At 45.4% G+C, this 25,223-nt stretch overlaps 1 protein-coding gene across 2 annotated transcripts in view; it reads left to right on the forward strand.

Annotated features, from left to right (window-relative positions):
* Positions 1-4,352: 4,352 nt before the first annotated feature.
* The window catches only part of LNX1 (ligand of numb-protein X 1), a gene marked incomplete at both ends in the record, with an annotated part of 69,417 nt that continues 48,546 nt past the window's right edge, over positions 4,353-25,223 (forward strand). The window contains one exon of one of the 2 annotated variants that reach the window (XM_081999346.1): positions 4,353-4,738. In XM_081999346.1, the coding sequence (XP_081855472.1) occupies positions 4,353-4,738 (386 nt within the window). Of the gene's footprint in view, positions 4,739-8,607; positions 8,700-25,223 lie in introns of those variants that run through there. The other variant, XM_081999347.1, reaches the window with a different exon arrangement.

A 25,223-nucleotide genomic window follows, 5' to 3' on the forward strand; every position in this document is an offset into this window, starting at 1 on the left:
AAACACTCCTGGTGGCTGCAAATTCCTAAGAAGTGAAAACCTGTAAAATGCAAGCTCCATGCACTCTGTTGGGTAACTTTTTACAAAATGTGTTATCGTGATACTGGCTTTCACTGTGGTCACTGCCCTGGGGGTTACTTGCCCTGATGTGACCATTCTCTCTCCAGTTGGTGGATGAAAGCTTGGAAATATGGATATCCAGGATGACAAAGTTATGCCTCCATCATTTGCACCATATTCCTGTGCTTCAGCTCTGTGCCTTGGGCTGGAGCTTGATTTATGGCAGTATCACAACACTGTGAAATTCCAAGAGTTTTCTGCTACTTACAAATCAGTATGTAATTGTATTTATCTAAGCCAAACCATGCTAGGTACTGTACAATTACGATAAATCTGGGACCCGAGTTGTTGGAAACTTCCTGCACAGCAGTGAAGCAGCAAACGCTGGCATTGTCTTCTTGGGCATGGCACCACCACCACCTCTAAAAGCTCCTCCTGCCAATCATCCATGCAGCAACCGGTCACTGCAAATACGGCACTCGCTGTAAGCCAGCGTGAGGCTGCCAAGGTGACATCCTCGCCCCGCTGAGGTTCACAGTGGTGTTGACACCAACTGCAGGTGGACGTAGGATTCCTCCCCGCTCCTTTCCCCTCTCCTCCTCCACCAAGCACAGGCCTCGAAGAAGAGTTGTTCAGCTAGGTAATAATTGCCTTTTTTCACTTAGCTGTCGTTACCATCTACCTGTATAGGGTTCCTTGCTCAAAGTGTATTTTCTTATCCATAGTTAATAGAAGAAGTAGAAATATGCATTGGTTATCAGCAGATAATTTTAAATTTCTTTTCCCTCTCTTCTACATTGTTCAAGAGAAACCATTAAGCAAAGGTTAACACCAAGGCTTTAAGCTTCCTGAAAGGACATGAAATTAATTATGTAGCTTGCTATAACAGCGCATAAACTTTATAAATACAAATGATTGCACACATTGCAAACCACTTCTGCCTCTGACTGAATCTGTGTGACAACTCCATCGCACGCCCTCCGTGCAGACTCCTGTGGTGGTATAATCACCTCCCAAAGACAGACGGTGGTCATTTCATTGCTTGATATGTCCAGCAATTTAAGAATGTTCATTGTGGGTGAACATGGATCAGAGCAGCCAGAAGAGGCTGATAGATTTTTTTCTTTTTTCAGAATATGTGTTATTATCTAGTCTAAATTTTCTAAATAACAGAGGCCATAGGACTTGAATTAAGTCCTCCTAAAAATTCAATGCCTGTTACTAATTAACATGGATGTTTTTGTTTCCCTGTGCTGTAGCAAGTATTTGTAATTTATGTAAACTTTGTAAAATTCAGGTACAGCTCCCTGCACCTGCACTTCTTCACTAGCAACGCATTAATAACAGGTCAGGTTCATAAACACATCCGTAATACAGCCAGGACAGTCTGGCTTTGCGTCCTCTCGGGCTTCTCTCATCATTTTTGCTGCAGCAGAGCGTGGCCTTAGGGCAGTGATGTCTCTCTTTCTCCATTGTGGTTGGGTAAATAACTGTAGTTGCTTCGGAGCTGTAACACTCTTTCCAGTTGTACCTAGTTTGCGTCAGAGGTGTTAGTGTCTTGTACATGTGGGAGTGGAGGAGTGGTACTTTCAAGGTTAGGGCAGGAGGCTGGGAGGGGCCGTTCGGATGCCCGTGCTCCTGTTCCTGTGGGCTGCTCCTCACCCAGAGCAGGGCTTTGTGTCCAGCTTTCAGCAGGTTCGATGATGGGAGCCGCACATTGGGTCTCCTGCCACCAGGAAGCAAGAGTTTCTGTCCTTGGGAGCAACCATGAAGCAACAGAATGTTGGGGTTAGCCGTATTCTGGTGCATGGTGCATGGTGCACAGGGAGAGCACCCACGTGGGCCCGCCTGTGTGTGCTGTTACAGGAGGATGTGGCACGAGAGTGGAGAAACAACATGATATTGCCCACTCCACTGGTTGCCTCAGGTGCAAGGCATTTTGAAAATGTAGGCAAGAACAAAGTTCATAAAGCAATGCTGGTTTTTCCATGCTTTATTGATTTCTAATTAATTTTATGGCTATTTTTAAAGCCACAATCCTGCAATTTCTGTTGCCATTCTTGCAAGCAACCCTGTTGGCGTTGGATGGGCTCCCACCATGAACCGAGGGATGCAGAGATCAGCTGAATGCTCTCCCTCCCTCTCTGCGAAACACAGCTACTGGTAGAGCAAACAACTGGCTCATGGCCACCCCATTTCATCAAGCAGTTGGCTAAGAGCTGCCTACCAGGGGTCACTTGTGGTGCCCAAACAGTCCCCACCTCAGACTCATGATCACCTTTTGTCTTGTTTCATTTTGCAGTGTGTAACTTTAGTAGAACCAAATAATACTGGTCTTAATTCCTATATTAAGATAGCAGGTAGAGTTGTCAGAATGTGGCACTTCAGGACATGGTTTAGGGGGCATGGTGGCGTTGGGTTGATGGTTGGACTTGATGATCTTAAAGGTCTTTTCCAACCTTTGTGATTCTGTCTTCTACCCTATAGAAATATGTTCATTTCTTCTTCTGTATGTACAGAAGCTGTACATACAGCTCTGATGAATATTATTACAAAGAGAAATGTTTGCCGCAGTATAGAGTATCTTAAATACTTGCAAGAATTCTAATAGGTGATGATTTTAATTCAAATGAAGCTACTGCTAATCAGGAGATGGAGTTTATACAGAACTTAGTCTTGCAAGCAAAAAATGTTATTATACAGCCACTTAGCATAGTTGCTACATAAGAATAGGACCTAGCACAGCATTAAAGTGAATGTTTGACATTTAAGCATCTGGTTAGAGTTAATGGGGCTATCATTTTACCTTTATGTCAGAAAACCCTGACATGTTAAAGTTTAATTTCTTAGGTTTAGAGCCCATGAGCTTTGCATAAAAATAAGGGTTTTTTTTATGTGAAAATGTGCTCTGTCATAGTCAGATTTTTTTTTTAATTCTTTCCCTCATCTGCCCTCAAATGTGGGTGTCTCATGCTGACACATTGTCTCAGCAAATTAAGTCAAGCTGTACAGTGTTACAGCAGAGCAGCAAATAAGATTTACATTTTCAAGCAAGAGTAGCTATTAGGCCACTGCATATTTTATATCTTCATGTTTATTTTCAAAGCGGTATATCAAAATAAGCATAGATGTTATGCGACATAAGTGTTCCAACAAGCAGTCAGGGTTCTTCAAGTAAAAACTACAAATTACTCCAGTTTTGCTGCCACCCACAGAGTTCACATCTTTAAAATACCAGCAGGCAGGTGCTCTAGCCAGAGCTAGGAACATAGTGGGTTTCTGTCATACAAATTATTAAGGATATAGGCCTAATTTTGAGTGATACAGTACATGTCATTGTGTTGCGGACTTACTTCAGCGTGTAAGGTATTTGGTACTTTGGGAAGTAAAATGAAGTTTTGAGCTGGTTATGCTGGTGCAGATGGTCATAACTGCTTGTCTTGAGGCATCCAAAGCAGTGCCATGGGGGGTTAAACAGACAAGCTTTGAATGCAGGGTCCAGGTCCCTGAGACAAGACAGTGAAGATCTGAACACTCCCCAAAGTACATTCTTGCTGCCTGTAACGCCATCATTTATGATGTAAATGATGGGGTCTTTTGTTTAACTGTTTTGAAAATCAGAGACATCCATTGCTGCTGTGGGAAGAGGATGGCCTAGACGGTCCCAAGCTCCAAATCCTCATGACCTCAAGAGTGTCCTCCCGCCGGCTGTCCGTACAGTCTCTGTTCACTGGTGTGTGTTAGGTGAAGTTGCTGCTCTCCCTCGTTGTGCTGAGGAGGTGGCTTGGGCAGTAACCATTATTCTTACCTGTATTTTTGCGTACAGTCTTGCAATGTTTGCCTATACATGGTGCTGCTTTTCCAGCAGAAGCAATGTGACCACAAAATCAGCTGACTGGAACTGCAATTCTATGCTAATGTAAGGTTTTCAACCATTAAATGCCTGTAGTATTCTTCCTATTTTGATAGCTTTCTTTACAACAAGAGTAATTGTGTAAATTGAGCCAGGCTTAAAAGAAAATAAGTCCCTGGAGTTAACTCTCTCTTTTTCTTCCCGCACCCTTCTTTGCTTCACCCTCCCATCGCAAAGATGCAATCCTTCCATAATACCTGCTAGAGTTCTTCACATTCAGATACATACTGTAAGTGCAGTACGAGAAAATCCAGAACATAACCCTTCGGCTTTCTTCCCCACAGACCTGATGGCACACAAGCCTTGCTGCGGCTCTCAGGAATAGCAGACAGGTCGGGTATCTCTGTCCACCCTCTTTTGAATTGCATCAATTCTGATTATGAGCCAGAAAGAAGAAGAAATGGAGGATAGCTCTCCGCCACTCTGTGTCACCTGCGGCCAAGCGCATTTACCAGAAGAAAACCACTTGTACAGCTACACCGAAGAAGTAGATGACGATCTGATATGCCACATTTGCCTGCAACCTTTGCTTCAGCCGTTAGACACGCTCTGCGGTCACACCTTCTGCACAGCCTGCCTTACGAACTTCCTCGTGGAAAAAGACTTCTGCCCCATGGACCGCAAGCTTGTGGTTCTCCAGACGTGCAGGAAGTCCAGCATACTAGTGAATAACCTTCTGGACAAGCTAATGGTTAGCTGCCCTTTCACAGAACACTGCTCAGAGGTCATGCAACGTGGTCACCTCGAACAGCATTTCCAAACGCAGTAAGTTTTTGTTGAGCTTTTTTTCGTTCTTTCTCTTAAAGATAGGAAAAAAATGTCTTCAGTTAATGCTGACTAAAATAGACAATTCATGTAAAGAAAGATTTATAGATTTCAGTCCCAATGAACACCTACAGTATCAATAATTTAGAGCTGAATTTAATCCATTTATATGACAATATCTCACTTTTTTTTTTAGAATCAAATGCATTCAAGGTACTTCACACTATCGTTAGCGGTTCTGGGTGGATATCTTGTGGTTAGCTGCATAATGGAAGCGTGCATTTAGTCATCTGAAGAGATATGTGAGTTTTGGGAAGCTGAGCTATCATAAATATCTTAGCAGTACATTAAGGGTTTTATAATTGCCCTTTCTTCAATCCTATTTTGAATCACAAATGACCTATATGAGAAGTAGAGCAGAAAATATTCCAGTTTGGTATTGGCCTTTGGAGCTGAGCGCGCCTTTCTTCCAGGTGAGCACTTGCCCGTGCACTGCACCGTGGAGCTCGCAGAGCCCTGGCTGCTCCCACACAGAGCGGAATAGGTCCCTGGCTGGATTCCCCTCCAGGCTTACCTCTCCTGGTGGCCAGGAGGACCTCTCTCCTGCCTCTGGGAGAGACATCTCCATGGAGCAGTTTGGTTCCTCTGCAAGGAGAGAACTGGTGGTGGATGATCCTCTCTTTTGCAGGAAAAATCACGTGTTGCTGGTTTTGTCTTGCATCTTCTGCCTTTTGAAAGGAAAGCAGAAGAGTAAAGAGATAAGTTCAGGGTTGTGGTTTCTGACGGCAGACAAATGTTTTGGCATAGCCCAGGTTAACAGCACCCTGGATTTGAGGAGAGGTGGGGTCTAAGAGATGCCCCTTTTTGTGGCCTGCATCTGCTGTCCAGTGAAATGACTTCCCCTGTGGTCTGCAGGTCTGAATCATGTTCCCAGGTGTGTGCTTCTGCCCGTGCATTGCAGAGGAAGCCCTGGGTGACCCGCGCAGGGCTCCACACTGCTGCTGGGGGCACATTCCTGCACAGGCGTGGTAATGCTGAGGGTCAGAGCATCCCTGGTGAGCAGGATGGTGAGCTGGAGCATGGAGGTGTGTCCACATGGCTGAAGGCTTCCGGGTCTTGAACACTGTAACTGGAAAGGGCTCTGCAGCCCTCCATTCAAACACATCCCCATTTGAAATGGAGATGACATCTCCTAAAACACCTGGGTTCTCACGAGGAGTTTATTCAACACACTCACTGAAGTCATTGTGGTTTCATCAACCAGAAATTTGACTATTTTACATTACTAAAGCAAAACCCCCCCACATTAGCAATAAACCCCTTGCAAAGGGCAAGAGCCCACTTCCCACATGCTTGTGGATTTGGTTGCCCTTGGCCCACCCAGTTCTGGACCCGGCTTTCCCTGTTGAGGGTGTTGCTGTCTCATGGCCCATGGCCTAAGAGGTGATGGCAGCAGCCTCCAGCCCAGGCAAACAGTGCTCTGCAAGGTTAACTTTCTGCTGCTAAGGGGAAAAATTAGCAAAGTTACTTATAATTTTCTGCCTTTGGTCAGTATTTCTCTGGCAGGCATCAAATACAGATTTCAATAGTCATGCAGGTAAAGGGACTGACAGTCTGCTGTGAGCTGCTGTCACTGAGATTATGTTTCTTTATAGATTCCAGCCATAAAATATTGAGTCCCTAGTGCAAATATCCTTTCCCTTTGCTATACGTACAGATGACTTCAATGTATTTTAGATGCTCCTTTTTGTCTTCAGTTTTTGAGATGATGGAGCTGTGGCTATAAAACTAGCAGGACCCCCGCCCCTCCCCGCCAATAAATAAGCAAATTGGAATATTGTTTTTTACACAGAAGCCACACAGCTAGCACAATTCCTGATTTCTAGTGTCAACTCTCCCACATGGGCGTGTGCAAGTCACTACAGTGTCTTGGTTTCTCCTCCTTGAGGTAGTAGTAAAGAAACCCTTCACATACCCGTGTTGCAGAATTGCAGTGTTGTAAACCATGATTTGGTCCTGTAAGAGCCTGGCACGTTTTCTTCCGATGCTTATTACTGACTGTCCTTGGCCTGGATTTTCCCCTCAGGATCTTCAAGATCCTGTGCCTCTGGCTCACTTGGCCTGAGCCCAACCAGAGGTAGGAGGAATTGGCTTAGTAACATGTTCCCACAGCCTCTTGCTGTCCCTTCTCCCCTGTGCCAGGGTCCCAGCTTTGAAAACTCAGGGAGCAGAGGACTGGAGAGGCAGAGCAGTAGTCTCCCTTCCCATCAAGCCCTAAAGCCTCTAAGGTAGCACAGTACGTGGCAGTGCTACATAGGCTGGGCGGCTTCTTCTTTGCCACTCATGACATGGATTTTCCTTCCTCAGTGTGGAGGGATGAGTTACCTTAAGGCCAAAAGGCAGAGGCAGGGGAGTAGGAAATCATGGGGAAACTTTGCTGCTGGGGATTTCGGCTTTCCGGAGGGTGGGTAGGGCAGCCTTACTGGCATTTCCACCTGAGGGAAGAATTAGGAGGGAACTTTCTGAGTGACCCATAAGGGGGACTTCTGCAACCTTGTACTTGCCGAGACCATGCCGTACCTTTATTTTCTTAAACGCAGCATTCAATAATTACCACCTAAGGTATCTTATGCCTCTGCCTAATTCAATTCTCAGAAATGCAGGAACCTCCCTTACCATCCCACCTCCGACTTATGGCAGGGTAGGAGAGGAGAAGGGCATTGTGCTCTTCAGGCACCGGCTCATGCCCAGGCACGGAGCAGATTGAGCTGATGCTGTTCTCTTTACCTCCAATGAATCAATAGAGGGGAGAGAAAGTGTGCGACTTTGCTAATAAAAAAAATAAAATAATAATCATAAACAACCCGGTGCCTGCGGCGGGAACAGCTCAGAACCCATGTGAAATCTCGACTGAACGTGATCTGTGTTCTCAGTGAATAAATTAAAGTAGACACCGCTAGAGTCACCGGGGCAGTCGGCAGTCCTCTCATTTCTTGCATGATTCAGGCTCGGACCAATCCTGGTTCTCAGAGAGAAAATGAAAGCTTGCCCTGATCGCAGACGAGGTCACTGATGGGACAAGGTGAGTTTTCTGTTTTATGCTTTGTAATTGATGAGAGAACTTCGTTTTTTTTAAAATGCCGGTTACCATGGAGTAGTCCAGTAAAAGCGTCCTTATTTAAAATGTTTGCCCTTGCATCCTTAAAAAAAAAACAAACAACAAACCAAAAACCAACCCCGAGAAGACACATGTCCTTGGATTATAACACGATTTATATTTGCACAAAAACATCTGACTGGATTTGGGGAATTCAGACTGAGATGCAAACAGCCAGCAGTTGTCTGTGATCTTTTGTGGTGTTTTACTTTAAAAAGGTGTGGTCTTCTGATATTGCCTGCTTCAAAACTCCACTGGGGGCATTTTTTTCCCCCCTTGTCAGACAGCTACACCCTTCCGTGATGCAGTTTAGCTCGTAACCCATCTGCTTGTGGGCAGTGATGTAAACGTACCAGCTGCCTCTGAAGAACCACTCTGAATCCTGCAGGAGGCAGGTCTCTTCCCCGAGCATCGCTCTCCTCTGCAGCATAAGTCACTGTCTCGCCAACCACGCTGTGCTGTCCCTAAACCCTCACATCTACCCATCTGAGAGTCAGATCGAGTAATCCTCTTACAGGTCAATGATTTTTGCAGTGTAGCTTCGTTTAAGGGATTTAAGCTCGATTCATAATGTGCTACCATTGCGTTGAAATGGAAAAGCTCGCTTAGAAGGGGCTTGGCTGGCACAAAAGCTTCACGTTGTGTGTCCCACCAGCACAGAGAGACGGTGGGAAGGAGGAAACCTAGCAGCAGTGCCAGCCCTGCACCGAAAATGAAGGCTCTCCTGTTACTGGTCCTACCTTGGCTAAGTCCTGCAAACTACATAGACAATGTGGGCAACCTGCACTTCTTGTACTCCGAGCTGTGAGTACGCACGGTCGCGCCGGCGTCGTGCTCTCTCTGTCTGTCTGTCTGACCCGAGCGGCGGGAAGGGGCTCACCATGAGCGTTTTGGGGGGGTCTGTCTGTCTGCCTGTGTGTCTGTGCATGTGCGTACGTGCAAAGAAAATCCCGCAACGTCTCACCAACAGCTTCAAACCGTGCTGCGGAGTAGCTGCTTCCCATTCGGAGGGCTAATAATAGCCGTACGTCCCCATTGCTTTCTGCTTTGGAAGCAGCTGAGACATACCGAGTGAAGCTGCCTTTTTCCTTATCAACTTGGTTTTCTGTGCTGACGTTTTTGGTGTTTGGTGGTTTTTGGTCATTTGTTGTTGGTTTGTTTTTTTTTTTTCCATTTCTGAATCTGTGTCTTTTCTTTACTCTCCATAAATAGCTTTGCAGGGGAGCTGGGTGTAGAGGAGGGCATCAGGATAGACACCCCCGGTAGAGCGTTCTCTGTGTGTACATGCCTAATGTTCTGTGTGTAAAGCTGCATGCCTGTAGCAAAATGCTGAGAAGCTTTTCACCAGAAATAATTCACTTGAGACAGAAAAAAAATTTCCCATATTTATGTTTTTGCCCACAGCAGAATGTTATTTTCTCTATAAAGCAAGAGAATGCTTTATAGAGATGTAGAAATGTAGAAATCCGTGTATATATCTTCATGTCTTTAAAAAAACCCACCCCAAACAACCCCATAGCTGATCTTTCCAACCCATAAGACATATTTTCTACGGTATCATCTGTAAATGATACTAGTTTAATTTGTGTTTGAATGTTATTCTACTAGTTAATAGGGCTTTTATGAAGAGAAATAGGTATTTGTTCCAGTATGTTTTAATTAATTATGTTTTGTTTGTGTTTTAACAAATTATAAACTCCAAGATCTTCCTTGGGATAATGAATGAAATGGCTAAGTGTGCTCAAAAATGAAAAATGACAGTATTGTGCCTACAGTGGTCATGTTTTAGTAACAGTTGTGATTAGTACCAATGAGACTAATTTCCAAATGACTTCGTGTCTACTGCCAGACAAAAATAGCAGTGTTTTGCAGAAACACAAAGTCCCCTTTTGAAATCCTTCCGTGATATGCGTGGCAACTATTAATAATTTAGTCACGCTGCATACAACTGCTCAGGATTTCTGTATGCCATAGGTGTTTTAAAACATTTAACAAATCTGGCGTTGAGGGTTGCAGCTATGCCCTCATTTTAATTTACTGGCATTTTGTTTAAGAATGTTAATTAAAAAACAAAACAAAACAAAACAAAAACAACAGAAAGCAGCTAAGCCAAGCAGGCTACAGGAGTAATCAAGCTCAAAACAGAGCAGATGAACAGTTAGAATGGAAACAATGGCATCTGGGACAACTAGTTTCCAGGAAAACAAACTGATGAGATTAATCAGAGCACAGGCACAGATGCAGCCTCCTCGCTTTTCTTGGGGAATTCAGGTTCACTGATTCTCCCAGGGTAAAGGGCTAGGGCGTACGGTAGCTATTTGTCTCTTATTTATTTAGCCTTCCAACCCAGAGAGATGCCAGGCTCACTGGATGCCGGCAGTCGTTCGTAACTGAGTGGATGTGGGCTGGGGCTTGGACGTGCATCCTCGGTTGTCAGCAATGGGAGGTGCATGTCTGCGCCCCGTGCCCGGCCCTGGACCCTACCTGGTGCCGGGGGCCGGGGCTCAGGACCTCGCACACCACTCCGTCCCTGGCCAGGACAGCGGCAAGCAGGATTTGCTGGGGCTCACATAACCCAAAAGGGCATCGGGCAGTTTGAGCTCATTTCAGGAATTTCTCCTCCTCCGTGTGAATTCGCTGCCTGTAGCTGCTGCTGGATGCTGCACAAGGCATCGGTGTACTCATCGCTGGGACGGAGTCTCTCTAACAGCAGCAGCTGAAAGAGGAATACTGTTTTCAGTCCAGTTTAATCAGTTTCTATGAATGTTACAACCTACAGGTTGGTACTTTGGTTGCTCAGGCACTTGTATGCAGAACGTTTTTCATGCAAAGTTTTGTGAGTGGGATGGCATGGGCACTGGTGTCCAGGACAGCCTTGCACCTGGGGCACAGGTTTACTTTGTGCCCTTTTGTGCCCCAAAGCCCACAGAGGCAGCTTTGTAAATCCTTCCCCACACACAACACAACAGCTACCGCCGTGTACAGCTTATCTGACAGCTTGCCCTGTGGCTCGAAACTAGACCATAGTGAGGGGAAAACTTTTTTTTTCCCCATTATCACTCTATCTTTGGTTGCTGGCCAGTACGAATACTGGCCTTAGTCAGGACTCATTATTTTTTTTGGCTGGCAGCCACCAGAGATACCAGCCAAGAGGGAGGAGGGGGCCGGTGGGACTGTGAGTGGTAAAGGAGGAGCTGGAGGACCATCAGGGGACGTGGTTACCATCACCGGTGCCAGCACAAGAGAACAAATGAGAGTCCCAGGATTCACGCTGCCCTTCTGCTTATACAGCCCATCTCTTCCCTTCTACCCCGTTCAAAGTTAGGTTATTTGTATTGCACTGCAGGGGTTTGCTTTAGTTTGAGGGCATTTTTTTTTGTATGGGTGGCTTGGGAATAGGGATTACAGTATAGCCCCAAGTCCATCTGGAGATGCAGGCTCTGGAACCCATCTAAGAAATATAGAGGAGATTTTAAGAGAGTCGAAGAGGAGAAATGAAGTTGGGGAAAGGCTGTGTCAGACCTCTGCCCTTCAGCTGGGTACCATGCGGGTAGGAGAGAGAGGTGTGTGGATGTGTTGCAGTGGCACTTGATGGGATAGATGTTGGGTGCTGTTATTTTTAGTTTTCTGTTAGCAGTCTGATAATTATAGATATTCTCAGCAAGCAAATATGTATCACCTAACACTGTCGCCTGCACTAAAATCACTTCCCTAGCTGACAGCTTCTGTTGTCCCTCCCTTGCCCCCAGAAAAGATCTCAGCACAGATGTTCTTCTTGTCCTTGCTCTTAGCCAAATCATGAAGAGCAGCCCATGGTAAGCTGGAGTGCTCCCTCCCAATGGGAAGCCCATGGAAACACCTGGCAGAAGGACACCAGAAACAATGAGGTCTCCCTGGAGAAACCTCTGGGAGGGCATGGGATGTAGCCACACCAGCTCTGTGGTTCTCGGCATCATAAGGATCTGCATGGGTCTCGAGGAGCCCCCAGTCCATGCCTTCCTCTTCATATCCCTGTAAAGCTGCTTTGTCAGGCATCTGCTCTCTTGCTTTCTTATCTAGAATTTCTTCATAAAGGAAATTCTTGCCCAAACATTCTTTAGAGTCAGATGTGTTATTCCCCCTGGTTAAAAACAAGGTGTGTGGTTGGAAAGGCAGCCTGTGGCCACTGCAGGAGGCTCTCCTGGGAGTGAGGACTTGGACGCACTGCTCACACCAAGGGACGCCGGCCTCCATCGCTATCCCTTCAAAGCAGGACCTGTGCAGCAGGGTATTTCTCAGTAGGAGGATTTTCTGCACTTTGAGCTCAATGAGCCACTTAGAAATAAATTTGTGAGGAGAAGGAGGATGCAAGACTAGGTAGTGAATAACCTCACCTTGACCCTCTGAGGACCTCAGTCATGTGGAAAGCGTGGGGTGGTTTCCAACCTAACCCCCTTCGGCACATGGCCGTGCCGACCGAGCGAGCGCCTGGGAGGGTGCTGGGCATCGCCTGTGCTCAGCACAGGTTGAGCGCTGAGGAGCCCGCGGCAGCCGCGCTTGCTGACGCTGCTTCCCTCCAAGGCTTAAAGAGCTCCTGGCCCTAGTCACTGTAGGTAATCCACCAGTTAGATCCACCCCACTGGTTTGAATCAATCCATGGTTTTTAAAATCTATTGTTTGTTAGCGTGAGATGCACAACCTACTCTCGCATGCAAAAAATTACTTCTTTTTTTTTCTTACCCCTCTTGGGTTTTACATGAAACAGTCAAAGGGATCTCACCAAATTAAGTGGATCGAGTTTCCCCATATAACTTTTATACGATAACTACTCTCTTAAATTTCAAAACAGCACTTTGAGCTATAATAGCCAGTAAAATTTTGTTTCTCTGTTCATTCAATTTAAAAAGAATAGACGCAAGCACCAGCTGTTTCCCAGTGTCCCTGGGCATGTCTGTTTTACAGTAAACATGATTTAGGTCAAGATATTTATTAGGTGCACCCTCCCGGTCCCCTACCAGCACTGGGCTTAACCGTGTGGCCAACTTATTCGATTTCTGTTCAACTCAGCGGGGAAACTTGCGTCTGGCTTCAAGTCTGTCCGTGTGAAGTTAGCTTCATGGAGGCTGGGGAGCGCAGGGAACACGTTATTCATGACAAAACTGATAAGCCTGGAGCACCTTTTGGGCTCGTGTGTCAGTCCACTGCAAAAGCCACGTGTTGGCCTCCTTACACTGTGCAAAGCTGCGTGCATGGAAATCTGTCGGAGTTAAGCTGTGAGGTTAACTAAAGCTGAAAGCGTTGGAAAGCAAGGCTTGAATGGAAAGATTCTTGAATGAAAATGTAAATGAAATATTTAGAATATCTGCATTAAATAGCCAGGACAAATCATGCTTGGATAAAATGCGAAGGTTCTTTTCCAGTGTACTAGAATTGGATGCCTCTTAGGGAAAGCAGAATTGAGGTGAATTAAAGCAGAAAGGCAGGGGTGCATCAAGGGGTGTCTGTTAGCTTCACGCCTGTGCTACAGCCAGGCTGGAAACATGGCAAACTCTGACATCTTGTGTGGAAGTAAGAAATAGAGTCTTCTCGGTTCCTGACCCTTCCTGTCTCCGATATCCTCTTTGGGAAAGCTTCTGATCTGGATATTACCTTACATCGGGTCTGAGCAGGTACCGTGGTGCAGAGGAGCAGCAGGCACTGGGCACACTCAGGCTCCCTTTCTGTTTCTCCCCAAGCTCTCCGCAAGGGCAGCAGATCCTCCCAGGAGCTGGTTTTCCTTCAGGTTTCTGGGATCTCTCCCAAAATCTCCAGCAACAGCTCGTGTCACTTCCCCAACCTGTCCCCTCCCTGCCTTGGGTCCCACCCCACGTCACCAGCTTCCCTGGCTCCTGACCGGCTCATGCACACAGTGCCGAGTCTGCGGGAGGTTTTGAGACTCGAGCCCACCATCCCCATCAGGCGTGGGAGATCCTCAGGCTTTACCTTGGGAAGATGCTGCAGCCAGGGCTGAGTTTGGCCGCTGTGCTCTGGGGGTTTCTTACAAACGAGCGAGGTAAGGTGCCGTTACCAGCACAAGTCCCCGTTTTCCTGGTGAGGTGCAAAGGGGGAAGCAGTGGCAAGGATTTAGCGGCAAGGATTTCGGGAGCAAGCTGCAAACCATCCCTGGTGCTGCCACAAGCCGTACTGACTGGGAGCATAACTACCAGCCAGAGGAAGGAGTTCATGTGAGAATTTCAGTTTAAAAAGCAAAGTATCATCTTCTTACATTCATCTTCATGTTTCCACCCCTTAGAATTGCACAGTACAGCTTGAAATTTTAGTAAGAATATGGCCTGAAAACCCCCAAGCAGAAACCCATATAAGTGAACTGTATTATTCTCATTATTCATATAAGTATACTGTATTATTCTTAAAAGTACAGGAGGACTTGTAGCCTAAACCATGGTGTTGAGGTGCCCAATACAAACTTTCTAAATACGTTAGGTGTCGTATTCAGGAGCGTTTGATACAGACTATGCTGCTACCACAGGAGGTGCAGCAGAAAGTAGTTGTTTCCATTGACCGTGACTGTTCTGGTCGCTCTTTTACCAAGGACTAACTGCACTCTGACAAATATACGGAGTTTTCCCCTTAGTAGCACGGAGGGGTCCAGGTCTCTCCCCCGTCTTCTGCCACCCTCCCCCAGAGATGGTACCTTTCCCTGCCTGCACATCTCGTCTGGTTCCACAATCCAGATTAGAGCATGCTGCATTTTTGTGGCATGAGTAAGTGTTACTGGTTAGTGTCTTTTCCCCCAGCACTGTGATTCTAGGTGTAGAAATAAATTTATCTGGGACAGCTCCAGAAACCAAAAACCCTTTGAGAGCTTTAAGAATTTGTTGAATCTGCTTGGGAATTTATGTGTAATGAAAGTTGGCATTTCAGTTATACTTTGCAAAGGATCCGGCTTCATTCCTTCTGTGCATGCATGAAACCCACCTTTACTCCATTCACAGCTCCCTACCCACACTTGAGATCAGAATTAGACCTCTTCCTCTGCTGGCATGCTTTCTCATGGCTGGAGTCTTCTCACACCTTTGGAAAAGGCTGACGTTGGCCAGTGTCGATCTCTACAAATAGATTTTGTTGCCAACAGTAAAACCTGAGCCAACCAAAAAAAGTGAAGCCCTGCCAAGCTGGAAAGGCAATATAATAATTATGGTTGGCAGAAAGGTTTCTTTTCATGAATGAGTTATGTCTCAGTTATGTCTGATTTTGTGTAGGCTGCTCAAAAGAAAGTGTGCTAACATGCCTTGCCCATGTAACCCCAAACCCTGGTTTGAAATGGGCAGCCCACTTTGGGATGGGGACCAGAGAAGGGAAAGCCCCTGGAGGGCCGGTGGGGTAGGAGGGAGGAGCGAGGTGATGGGAGTTGCAGGAGGTCGGTGGTTACTCACAAGCAGCAGACTCTCATTTCTCATCTGACATTAAGCCACAGAGCCTGTGTGCTGCAAGTTTGGCCGACCTCCGCATCTCTCTGACAATTAACCTAGTTTAGCACTGGCACTGGCAGCACGACAAGGATATTTTTCCTTGAGCTATTTCTCTGACAAATCTGGCAGAACCGGGCTGTCCTGCAACGCGAGGATAAACACTGCTCTTGCAGAGCTCTTATGCCTGTCATAGCTTAAATCCTGCTCTGAATACCGGTTCTGAGATCAGCTGCAACGCAGCTCATTTCACCGTAGGGAAGCAGACTAGTAGGTCTGAGGGTCTTCTTGGGTTTTTTTAACACTCTTGACCTTTTGGGGGAATCTGCCTTCAAGGTCCCCGGACTACAGAGCAGCCAGCTGCGTTTTGTGACCTTCTCCATGAGTGAAGCTGTCGTTCAGGCACTCGGACCGATTTTCTGCATCTTGGCGTGTCCAGACTGCACCCCCTGAGCCATGTAGTGGCTGGGTGCACGAGGATGCCAACAGCAGAGGACACAAAAGCAGAGGTTTTATAGTAACATCACGGCAGTCTTGGACTAATAGCATAGCCTGTGTGACAGCATAGATGTGGCTGCTTGGGGCTTCCTATTTCAAAAGGAGGCACAACCATTTGTGTTGGTACCTCAGTGGAGGTATGTTAGTCAATGACATGTCATATGTCATGACTAAAACCTCACTGTCACTGAAGGATTCCTGGCTTGGAGCTGAACTCTATTTTGGGATTAAGAATGTGAACTTTTTTAAAAAACATCTTAGAAAGCTGAATTTACCCCTAGGCCTTAGCAGAGTTGCAGCTGGTGAAGACTGAATTCAGCCAGTGAACCCTTGGGCTCTCTCTAGAACATGCCGTATCCATTCAAATAATTTATTGATTGACAACAGAGTCTGAATACAGTTTGAAGCAAGTTCAGGAGCTATCTAGTGAAATGGCTGGAGATTGCAACAGACGCTGTACAACTTTTACACACAAACCCCCCCCCCAGCTATGAAGCATCCATAATTTCTACATGTTGTCCTCCCAATATGAAGGAAAAGAGGCTGACTGTAACAGCGGGCAAGTCAAGCCATATTTCTAGGAAGTTTCTGTCTCCTTTCTGTTGAATTTCTGTCGGCAGCACTATCAAACTTTATTGATAAAGTCTTGTTCTTCTCAGCAGTGCAGGCAGACAATCAGATTTGTAATGGTCACATATAGCATTGACCGTATCTGCTCTGGTATTCATTCTCTCTCCTTTTTATCAAGACACGGAGCTGAGTATAATGGAGACCTGGGTGAGGAGGAAATAATCACCATTGACCCCTCTGTCCAGCTGGAGTTGTCTTGCTCCATGACATTGCTGTGACACATGGCATGAAGTCAGGTTAAGACAGGATATTTGCAGTTGCTGGAGCCATGCTCATTTTTTATTTGCTCTTTTAATAACTCACTGCATATTATTTACCTAAATAATGTAAAATAAATTAATAAAAAGTCCTTAGTGGTATAAATTTCAGCGACAAAATTTGACTATCAGTGTATTACTTTGGGATTTATTTTTCCCTCTTCAACTCTCTTGAAATCACGTTGACCATTGAAGCAAATGTTTCAGGTCAGCAAGTCATTTCATGTGCACATATTGGGAAGCTTACACCTCTCTATATATTACATATTGCAGTCCCATCACTCACTAGACAGTGTGTAATATATTCTTAATGTAGAATTTCAATAATTTAGTAACCTCTGAAATAGAGGATGAGGGGAATATGACATGCCCTAAGGATTGTATTTTCCTCTTCCCTCTGCAGAACTTAGTCAACTGATAAGATTAGTAAACTGATGGCCTCATTCTGTTTTGTGTTTTATTAAGAACAGACAGTACTATTTTTGAAAGCATAATTCAGGTATTTTCTTTTCTCCTCCCATATGTGATAAGCATTACTGTTATATGTTATTTTTAACATTCAGCTAGCACTGATGATGTCCCACTGTTTTTAACCTTCCTTTCCATGTAAAATGAGTAGTGGAATAGTTTCATAGGAGCATCTGCAGATGCCCCTTCACTTGTGGATTTTATAACTCAACAGTATGAAAGGACAGAAAATTTCCCATGTGGAGCAGGCTTTAATGGAGAGGAGATGGGCATGACTAACCAAATCTGTCCTGTGATCCACAGGAGACCACTGGAAGCAGAGAGTACGCTATGCTGCTGCTACTATATGAGGATGTGTAGGTTGATATGGATGAGCAAGACTGTTTCACTTGATGTGTATGAGCACCTCCTGCCAAGAGGCTGAATTACAGTCAGAAAGAAACGCTCTATATGAAGAGCATATGTTGCAACACAGTCCTTCACCAAACAGGTTTTGCAGTCGGAGCAGGAATCCCAGGAGGTGGTTGTGACTTGCCCTTGTCAGCTCCCAAAAGAGCCTCGCTACTGGTTCTGGTTTAAACATTTGGCATATCTCTCCTTGAGCATCACTACCTGGCTTGTAATTACAGCAGGATGATGGCACTGCTGGAGAAAGGATGAATACAATTCTTTCCCGAATGCAGTGTGTATATGCCAGTGTTTCTTTTTTGCTCTTGGCACTGCTGTGGTTACGGTTGTCATTGGGATCTGTTGTGGGGATGAGCATAGTTGAAAGTGTCAGTTGCTGCTACTTTGCCCCAACCCAGACTGTGATGGACATATTGATACCAGCAATATTAGTAAATCAGTCTAGAAATCCTGAGAAGATCTTGCTGTGGGCACTCAGTGGTGGCTACCACAATCCATGCCATCCTCGTGCCCTGCTGCTGCGACCTGGGCCCTGGCATAGGTCTGGCAGAGTCCTGCAGATCCTGCACAGCCACCAGTGTTGGGGACGTGCTGTGTCCTCCACATCTGCTTTCCACCTGCTCTGTGCTGTCGTGGGTCAAGGGTATGACCATATAAATGTACTTTCCTTGGTGCTGTGTCTGTAAATTTTCTCCATGTACATTTCTATATTGCATTTAAATTTTGCATATCTTGATGATTTTTTAGTGGATTGAGTGTGCGTCATTTCTAGCAAACATGCTGCTTCCAGTTTCTTCCCTCAGAGGAGATTAAATTCCAGTACATTCTTGTTTTATCCTTCCAAGACATGAGTGTAATGAAGTTGGACAGTAATGGTTGCTGCATTTCACTTTTTTCCTGCTCTTTCCCCAGCGGTCTAAGCATCTGTAGGTTTGAAGGCACTTACAGTTATGGTCTTTGAGTTCAAAATAAATCAGAAGAGAATAGACCAAAACAAGACAGAGCATTTAATAAGATATATAGTGTATGTACAAACTTGCACTTAATATGTTGATCCGACAAAGCAAATAAATGCAACGTCCTGCAGATCTGCCTTTTTTGTAATCTAGGATTGAATAATAGTAATATGACCCAAGTGAACAAAAGAAATTTATAAAGGGAGGCCGAGACCAAGTAACCCTCTTCTAGAGCTGATGAACTGTAATCCATACCAGATATTTCCAAAATGCATTTGCTCCTGTTCCACCTACCTCACAACACAATCTGTCTCCCCTTCCCTTCCCTTCCCTTCCCTTCCCTTCCCTTCCCTTCCCTTCCCTTCCCTTCCCTTCCCTTCCCTTCCCTTCCCATTCCCATTCTTCTTCAGCAGATGCTTAGTTACAACCCTCATATTTTTGCTAACTCAGTATTGCAGAGAAGTTAACAGCCTCTTTCTTAGAGAGAAAATGCATTTCACAGATTTGCAATGGTCTCCTTGCTTTTTGTTAAGGTCTGCTAATTGTTGTTCAGATCTTCCTGTGGTTCATGTCTCCTCTGTTTTTCAAATCCCCAGCAAATGGAGGTTGACAACCAATGCAAAAAATACCATAGTGATTTTGTGCCCTGTGGTGCTTTACAACACCGAGGGAACTCACAGCTGACAGCATGAAGGTTTTTCGTCCGCAATGAGAGAGCGTGGTTTGTTTGCATGTTGGGTAAAAATAAGTTTGCTCTTAAATAGGTGCTTATCTTTTTGCAGTATTACATAAAGCCTCTGGACGCTACCTCGCTACCTGCCAAGTGTGAATTGGCTGCTTCTGCCCTATATATGTTTTGAGAGAAGATATGGGTTTGAAAATCTTCAAAGACGAATCTTTCTGTTTGTTCCCTTGACATGACTTGCAATGCTCATTCAGTCTCTGTCATCACCAGTGCCAGGCTGTGTTTTGCTTTCTTTAGCCATTTTCCACCTGGCTGCTCCTGGCTACCCTAAATCTTTGTCTTTCCCTTGCTTCCTCTCAATTCCTGTTTACACCTCTGCCTTTGCCTCTCCCACACGTCTGCCCCGCTCGGAACAGCACTACCAAGGGATCAAAGTTATCAGGGAACCGTGGCCTTGAACGCTGCATGGCATGACAGCAGCGTGTTTCTTCTGTCTGGTGAAGGAGAATTGAACTGGATCAAAACTATAAGGTGCTCTCGGACACAGACTCCATTGTAACCACTGCAGTAAATGCACAGAGTCAAGATCAAATAAGGGCAGAGTACACTGGTCCTGGACTTAACTGTGGTAGGTGAATGGAGATCACCCATCTGTAATTTCAAAGTCACTTGAAGCTGGTAAGTTCAATCTGTCCATGGAGAGACACTTCTGCTATGGCTGCACAAGCCCTGTCCTCCTGGTTCTAGTGGTGGTGAGACCCTGTCTGTCCCTTCTCTTGTCTCCAGGCAGCTGACTGGTCTGTGAAATAGTGAAACAGTCTGTGAAAGGGCTATTCCTTGGGTGTCTTGTTTTGTTCAAGGAGAGTAAGGAGGAAAGGGAAAGAGAGAAACTGTCTGACTTGATCTGTCAAGGACCTTTGTGGTTAACTCCCACAGTGCTGAGCACAGCAAACCATGTGTCTTCCATCGCCTTGCACTATTGCAGCACTGCAAAACTCTGAGCTGGTTATGCTTCTTAATTTAAATTTATGGATTAATGTATGAGTAAATTGTGAATTTAAGCTGCAGAGCTTAACTTCAGCAAAACATGTGGAGCTGAAGGCTAAAAACAAAGAAAGCTTTATGTGTTGACCAGGTTTGGTGAGACTCTATACTAACTTCACTTCAGCAGTCTTAGTGAACTCTAAACATTTATCTATTAGACTAAACATAGGTTAAGCCAGGCCGTGAAAGAGCTCAGTTGTAGAACTGACATTTAATCAGAGTTTTATCATCTGATCCTCTGCCTCGTTAAATTACCACCTGGACTGAAATCCTTAAAAGAGTTGCAAACTGTCCCACAAAACCCACTACAAACACTGAAAACAGGGGTCATAAGTTCTCTCCCTATATTGTTCAATTCCTCTTACCTCGCTATTTTGTTTGGTTCAAGGATGTCATCTCTAGTTGTTACTCTATCTGCTTGTGAGAACTCACAGAGGAAGCTATGGAAGATGGAAGAAGTAATGAAAAGATTCATATCAATGTGCTTGATTTTTTCCTAGCTTAAGATTAATTCTATACAGACATTATTTCATTGACTTCAGCAAATTACTCTCTTGAATTTCGTTGGAATTAATTAGGAAGAAAGTGAGGTTTTGCGGACATGAGAAAACTTCTATTTTTTACACCTATACAGTAGAGAGATGGAATAGTGAAGATCCCATAATGTATTTGGGGGGAAAGGAGCATCTAACCACACTGATTCACACCATGTGGTTTTTAGCAGAAACAGCAAATTTAAAAAACAACATCCCTTGAGGGCATATGGGTGAATGAGTTGAAACAATACAAATAAAATGTCATAGATTCCAGCTTCTGCAATCTCTGTGACAACCTCTCCCTCCCTCCAAAAAAACACACCCCTGTGTGGGAGATTTGTAAAACCTCAGACTCCACTTTTCCTGTCCCTTGTGACAATGGTAGCTGCATGACAACAGATATTACAAAACTGTGACTTTTCTCCTGTGTTTTTTTTTTTTTTTTTTAATTTATCTCCCTGCATTGGCAGACACAAACTCCATGACTTTAACACTGACCAGAAAGTCCCTTTGAAGCAGGATGTTTTCAAGAATGTAGCAGGACTGGTGATAAAACAGCGACCTGTCACTGAATGGTCAGATCTGCAGCTAAAGAGCAAGGGTGCAGAAAGGTCCCTGTTTGTCTCCAGCGTTGAAGCGAGTCCTTGTAAGGGCCATCCACATTGCCAAAGAAGGCTTCAAGGGGTTTAGGTGTGAATGGACTTGCTGCCTGACTCATAGCCTACTGAAGCAGCTGAGCAGTGTAGCTGTAGGCTAGGGGGGAATCCTGGTCCCTCTCACCACACCCCTGGTTGACCAGAGTGATGTGGATGAAGTAGGAACCATTCTGATGTCTCCATTGCACCTCAGCATTCCAGGCACAAGGAAGCGGAGGGTTCAGGTTTGGGTGTTTTCTGTTGACTGCAGGGATATTCAGGGCGGACGGTTTGGGTCTTTTTCATTCAAAAGCCTCCTGTGTGATGTTGTTCCCCCATCTCCTGGCAGGGCTCAAGAGTGGGATAGGTCTGGCACCATATGACACTCCTCCCTTCCTCTGTCCCCACCCTTCAGCCAGGGGAGGCCCTGGGCACCAAGGAGGACAGGAGACAGCCCATGTCCACCTGAGAGCTGCCATGGCTCGCTGCACGGGCATACATCAGCAGGATTGCAAAACGACCTTGAGATCGTCTTCTGCCTCCAGAAGTGCGTGACTTCCTGCAGAGCCCAAGGACAGAGGTTTTCTATTTTCTGTGGGTGCTGACGGGACGACTGGCCCTGTACGGACCTTCACTGCGGTGGGCGGCTTGCAAAGGGGGCAAGGAGAGAGGTGGAGCCATGGGCATGGCCTGAAATCCTCCCGCTGACGTTCCCTGGATGTGGCTGTGACCGGGCAGGAGAGGGCTGATATAGGGCTATCTCAGCATCTGCACTGAGACATGCCTGTGTTCTCCTTCATCAGAGAGAAACGGGGAAATTGGATCCTAAGTGATTTTAAAGTTTACATGTCTCTTTTTCAGGCCATGTTTGCTATTTGTAAAGTTAGTCAGACCTGGGCTTCGTGAGTAATGTGTTCAAGAACAGATTATGACTGTGTGAAACATTATTCTGGAATCACCTATTGTGCTGTTGGCTGATGACAACTCCCTTGGCACATTTTTTTTCCTCTCTGACATTTCCAAAAACAACAGCTGTGCTGCCTACAGTCCCCTGTGCCAGGGAAGCAGTTGCTGATGTTATCCTCCCCTCCCTTCCGACTGCTTTGCAAAGAGTGCTTCTGCCAGGTCTTCTGAAATAGTCGCACTGAAGAGAAGTGGTCCTCGCCCTTGCTAGCCCATGGTGAGCTGTCAGTTCTAGGGCTGAGCAGAGAAATTTGGCTTGCCCATGATTCTGCATCTTTAGCAACACTTGGACGCAACTCCAGAGCTCTGTTTCAAGTCCCAGCCTCTTTTCTGCTTTTAGGAGGTAGATGGGTGTCCGTTATTTTCATTCCCCTCTCTTCTTGCTAGAGATGCTGAGGTATCTGTCAGGGAATAAAAGTGCCATTCCTACAGCTAGGACTCTATGGGACTGCTTTTATGCTTACTGCTTTTTGTGCTATGGTAGTTTAAAGAACTCACAAATGAGCCACGTCTCTTTTGTGGGAGACATTGAACAAAAACATAGTAAACCCCAAGGACTTTTTATTAAACATGAAATAAAGTGAACCTGTAACTTGTTTTCATGATGTGGCATGTTGAGGCGTAGATCCTGGCTCTCACAGAGCTCCAGAGCTTGACCTATGGGACAATATCACCTCTTAACTGATCCTGAACCACTGCTAGACACAACTGATCAAATTAATCACTTTTTATGGGGTCAGGTTCTTTTATAAAGGTTGTTGCCAGAAAAGCCTGCCTACTGAATTGGGAGAGCTTTTTTACTCCTAAAGTTTTATTAGGGCAACAGTGTTAAAGTGATACTTTTAACATGTTAATTAACAGAAAACAAGTTATCAAAGGAAAGAAAAAAATTATCTATTTTTCCCCCAGTAGCAGAAGGATCTCTTGATTGACCTCCCTGTGTTACTTATGTCCACTGGCATGAATGTCTGCGCTTCATTATGCCCGCTTCTTCTTGGGCTAGAGGAATGGGCAAGTGCCTTCATAGACTGAAAAACAAGCTGTAATTTTACCAATACCTTGATTATACATGGCCACTACCATGTGAAGAAAGGATATTGGGATGCAGAGCCTGGAATTATAGAGTGCAATGGCACTGGGAAACTAGCACCCAAAATTAGTGTTGCGAGCTCCCATAGTTTCCATTTGGTGTCCAGAAGAGAGGGCAGGGAAGAAAGGGCAGAAATTATCCCGAAAAGATGGTTTGAGCACACAGGGAAGTTAATCCATAATAAAGTTGGGTATGAAGTGACAATACTGTTTTTATTCTAGGGTAAGCTTCTCTGGTGCATGCTCTTACTCTGGAGCAGGGATGTCTCCAGGGAAGCTATTCTCGGATGTGTGTTTCTATACATATCATATACACAGTGTGGCTAAGGTATCATTTCTCAACCACTGCAGTAATCATGTACTTCCCTGTTGCAGACAACCCCTTAGGAAGCAGCACCATCTCTGGAGGCTGATGTGGTTAGCCTTGCAGAGCAGTCATGCTCAATTTTGGAAGGTCTCCTTAATGCCAGTATCTAAGTACTCAGCAAACCCTCCTACGTGGTGCTGTAGCATCTTCAGTTAGCTTTTAAAGAAACAAGAAAATAATTTGCCATGAGGCTGTTTTGTTTACAGTCACTAAATTGTCAGATATTTCTTTCCCTTTCTTCCTCCTCCTTCTCCCTCCGTATTGCACCCTTATAAACACACAGTGCTGAGTGTCTGGCTTTGCCCTTCAGGAAGCAAACTTGTTTCAGGGGCGGTTAAGGAAGTTCCTCAGAAGGTACAACCAGATGAAGAGAGGTAAACCACTAACCACTGGTCCAAGGCATTGCAAAAACTACTGAGAGAGAGACCCATGTCTCAATTGCTAATATAAATGTTTAAATACACTACCAGTTTTGTTTAGTCTGCCTACTCAATTTTTTTTTTATCCTCAAAGTCCATGTCAGGCTGGGGCAGATATTTTGGAACCAGAGAAAATTTTCTCATTGTAGCTGCAAGATTATTCTGTGTTACAAAGCTGGTCAGTTTGGCTCAATGAGCCATCTGCATTGACAGGCTGTGGCAGTAATATCTACATGAAGCAAGTAGGATTTGTTTTATGTACGTCTGAATCTGGGCTGCCAACAGGTCCAATGCCCCCAGCATGCTGCTGTCCACTGGACACTCATGTAGATGTCCAGCTGGAGACCCTGTCTGTTGGTGATAGCTTGGGACACCTTGAGTCATGATGTGGGTAGTGCCTTTGCTGTGAAATTTTGCAGGTGATGAGGCATGGCATGAGCATGCTGCTGGAGGTTAGATTGCCAGCTCCCTTCTGAAAGACCAGGGTCATCTCAGTTTGAAGAAGACAGATGTAATTATCCCCCTTTCAGAGCCAATAATGAACTGACATAATTTCTTATGCCACCTTGGTTTTCCTTCAGGGGGTCCATCACCACTGCTAACGAGACCTGAGTCTACTTAAATTGTGATGTTAACAAAATCGCAGCCTGGGCTGGAACAGCCTCGGGCACAGAGGCTGGCTGAGTCACCCAGATGCCACAACCTGTCACAGAGAATTTGTGGTTTGCATTCATTTCAGGGCAGCCTCTTGCACAGCAGCCCTGACCCATTTTGTGGGAGCAGCAAGATCAAGCAGGATGTGCCCTCTCCTAGGAGCGGCAAGGCCACCCTCTTGGATTACCCAGGGGAATATAATTGCAGCTCATGCTTAAGGTTCGGTTCTCCAGACCTGCTGCCCAGGTTTGCCCATGGTGTCCTATGTGCC

This window comes from Phaethon aethereus (genome assembly GCF_964289735.1).
Source record: "Phaethon aethereus genome assembly, chromosome: 4".
Lineage (NCBI taxonomy): Eukaryota > Metazoa > Chordata > Aves > Phaethontiformes > Phaethontidae > Phaethon > Phaethon aethereus.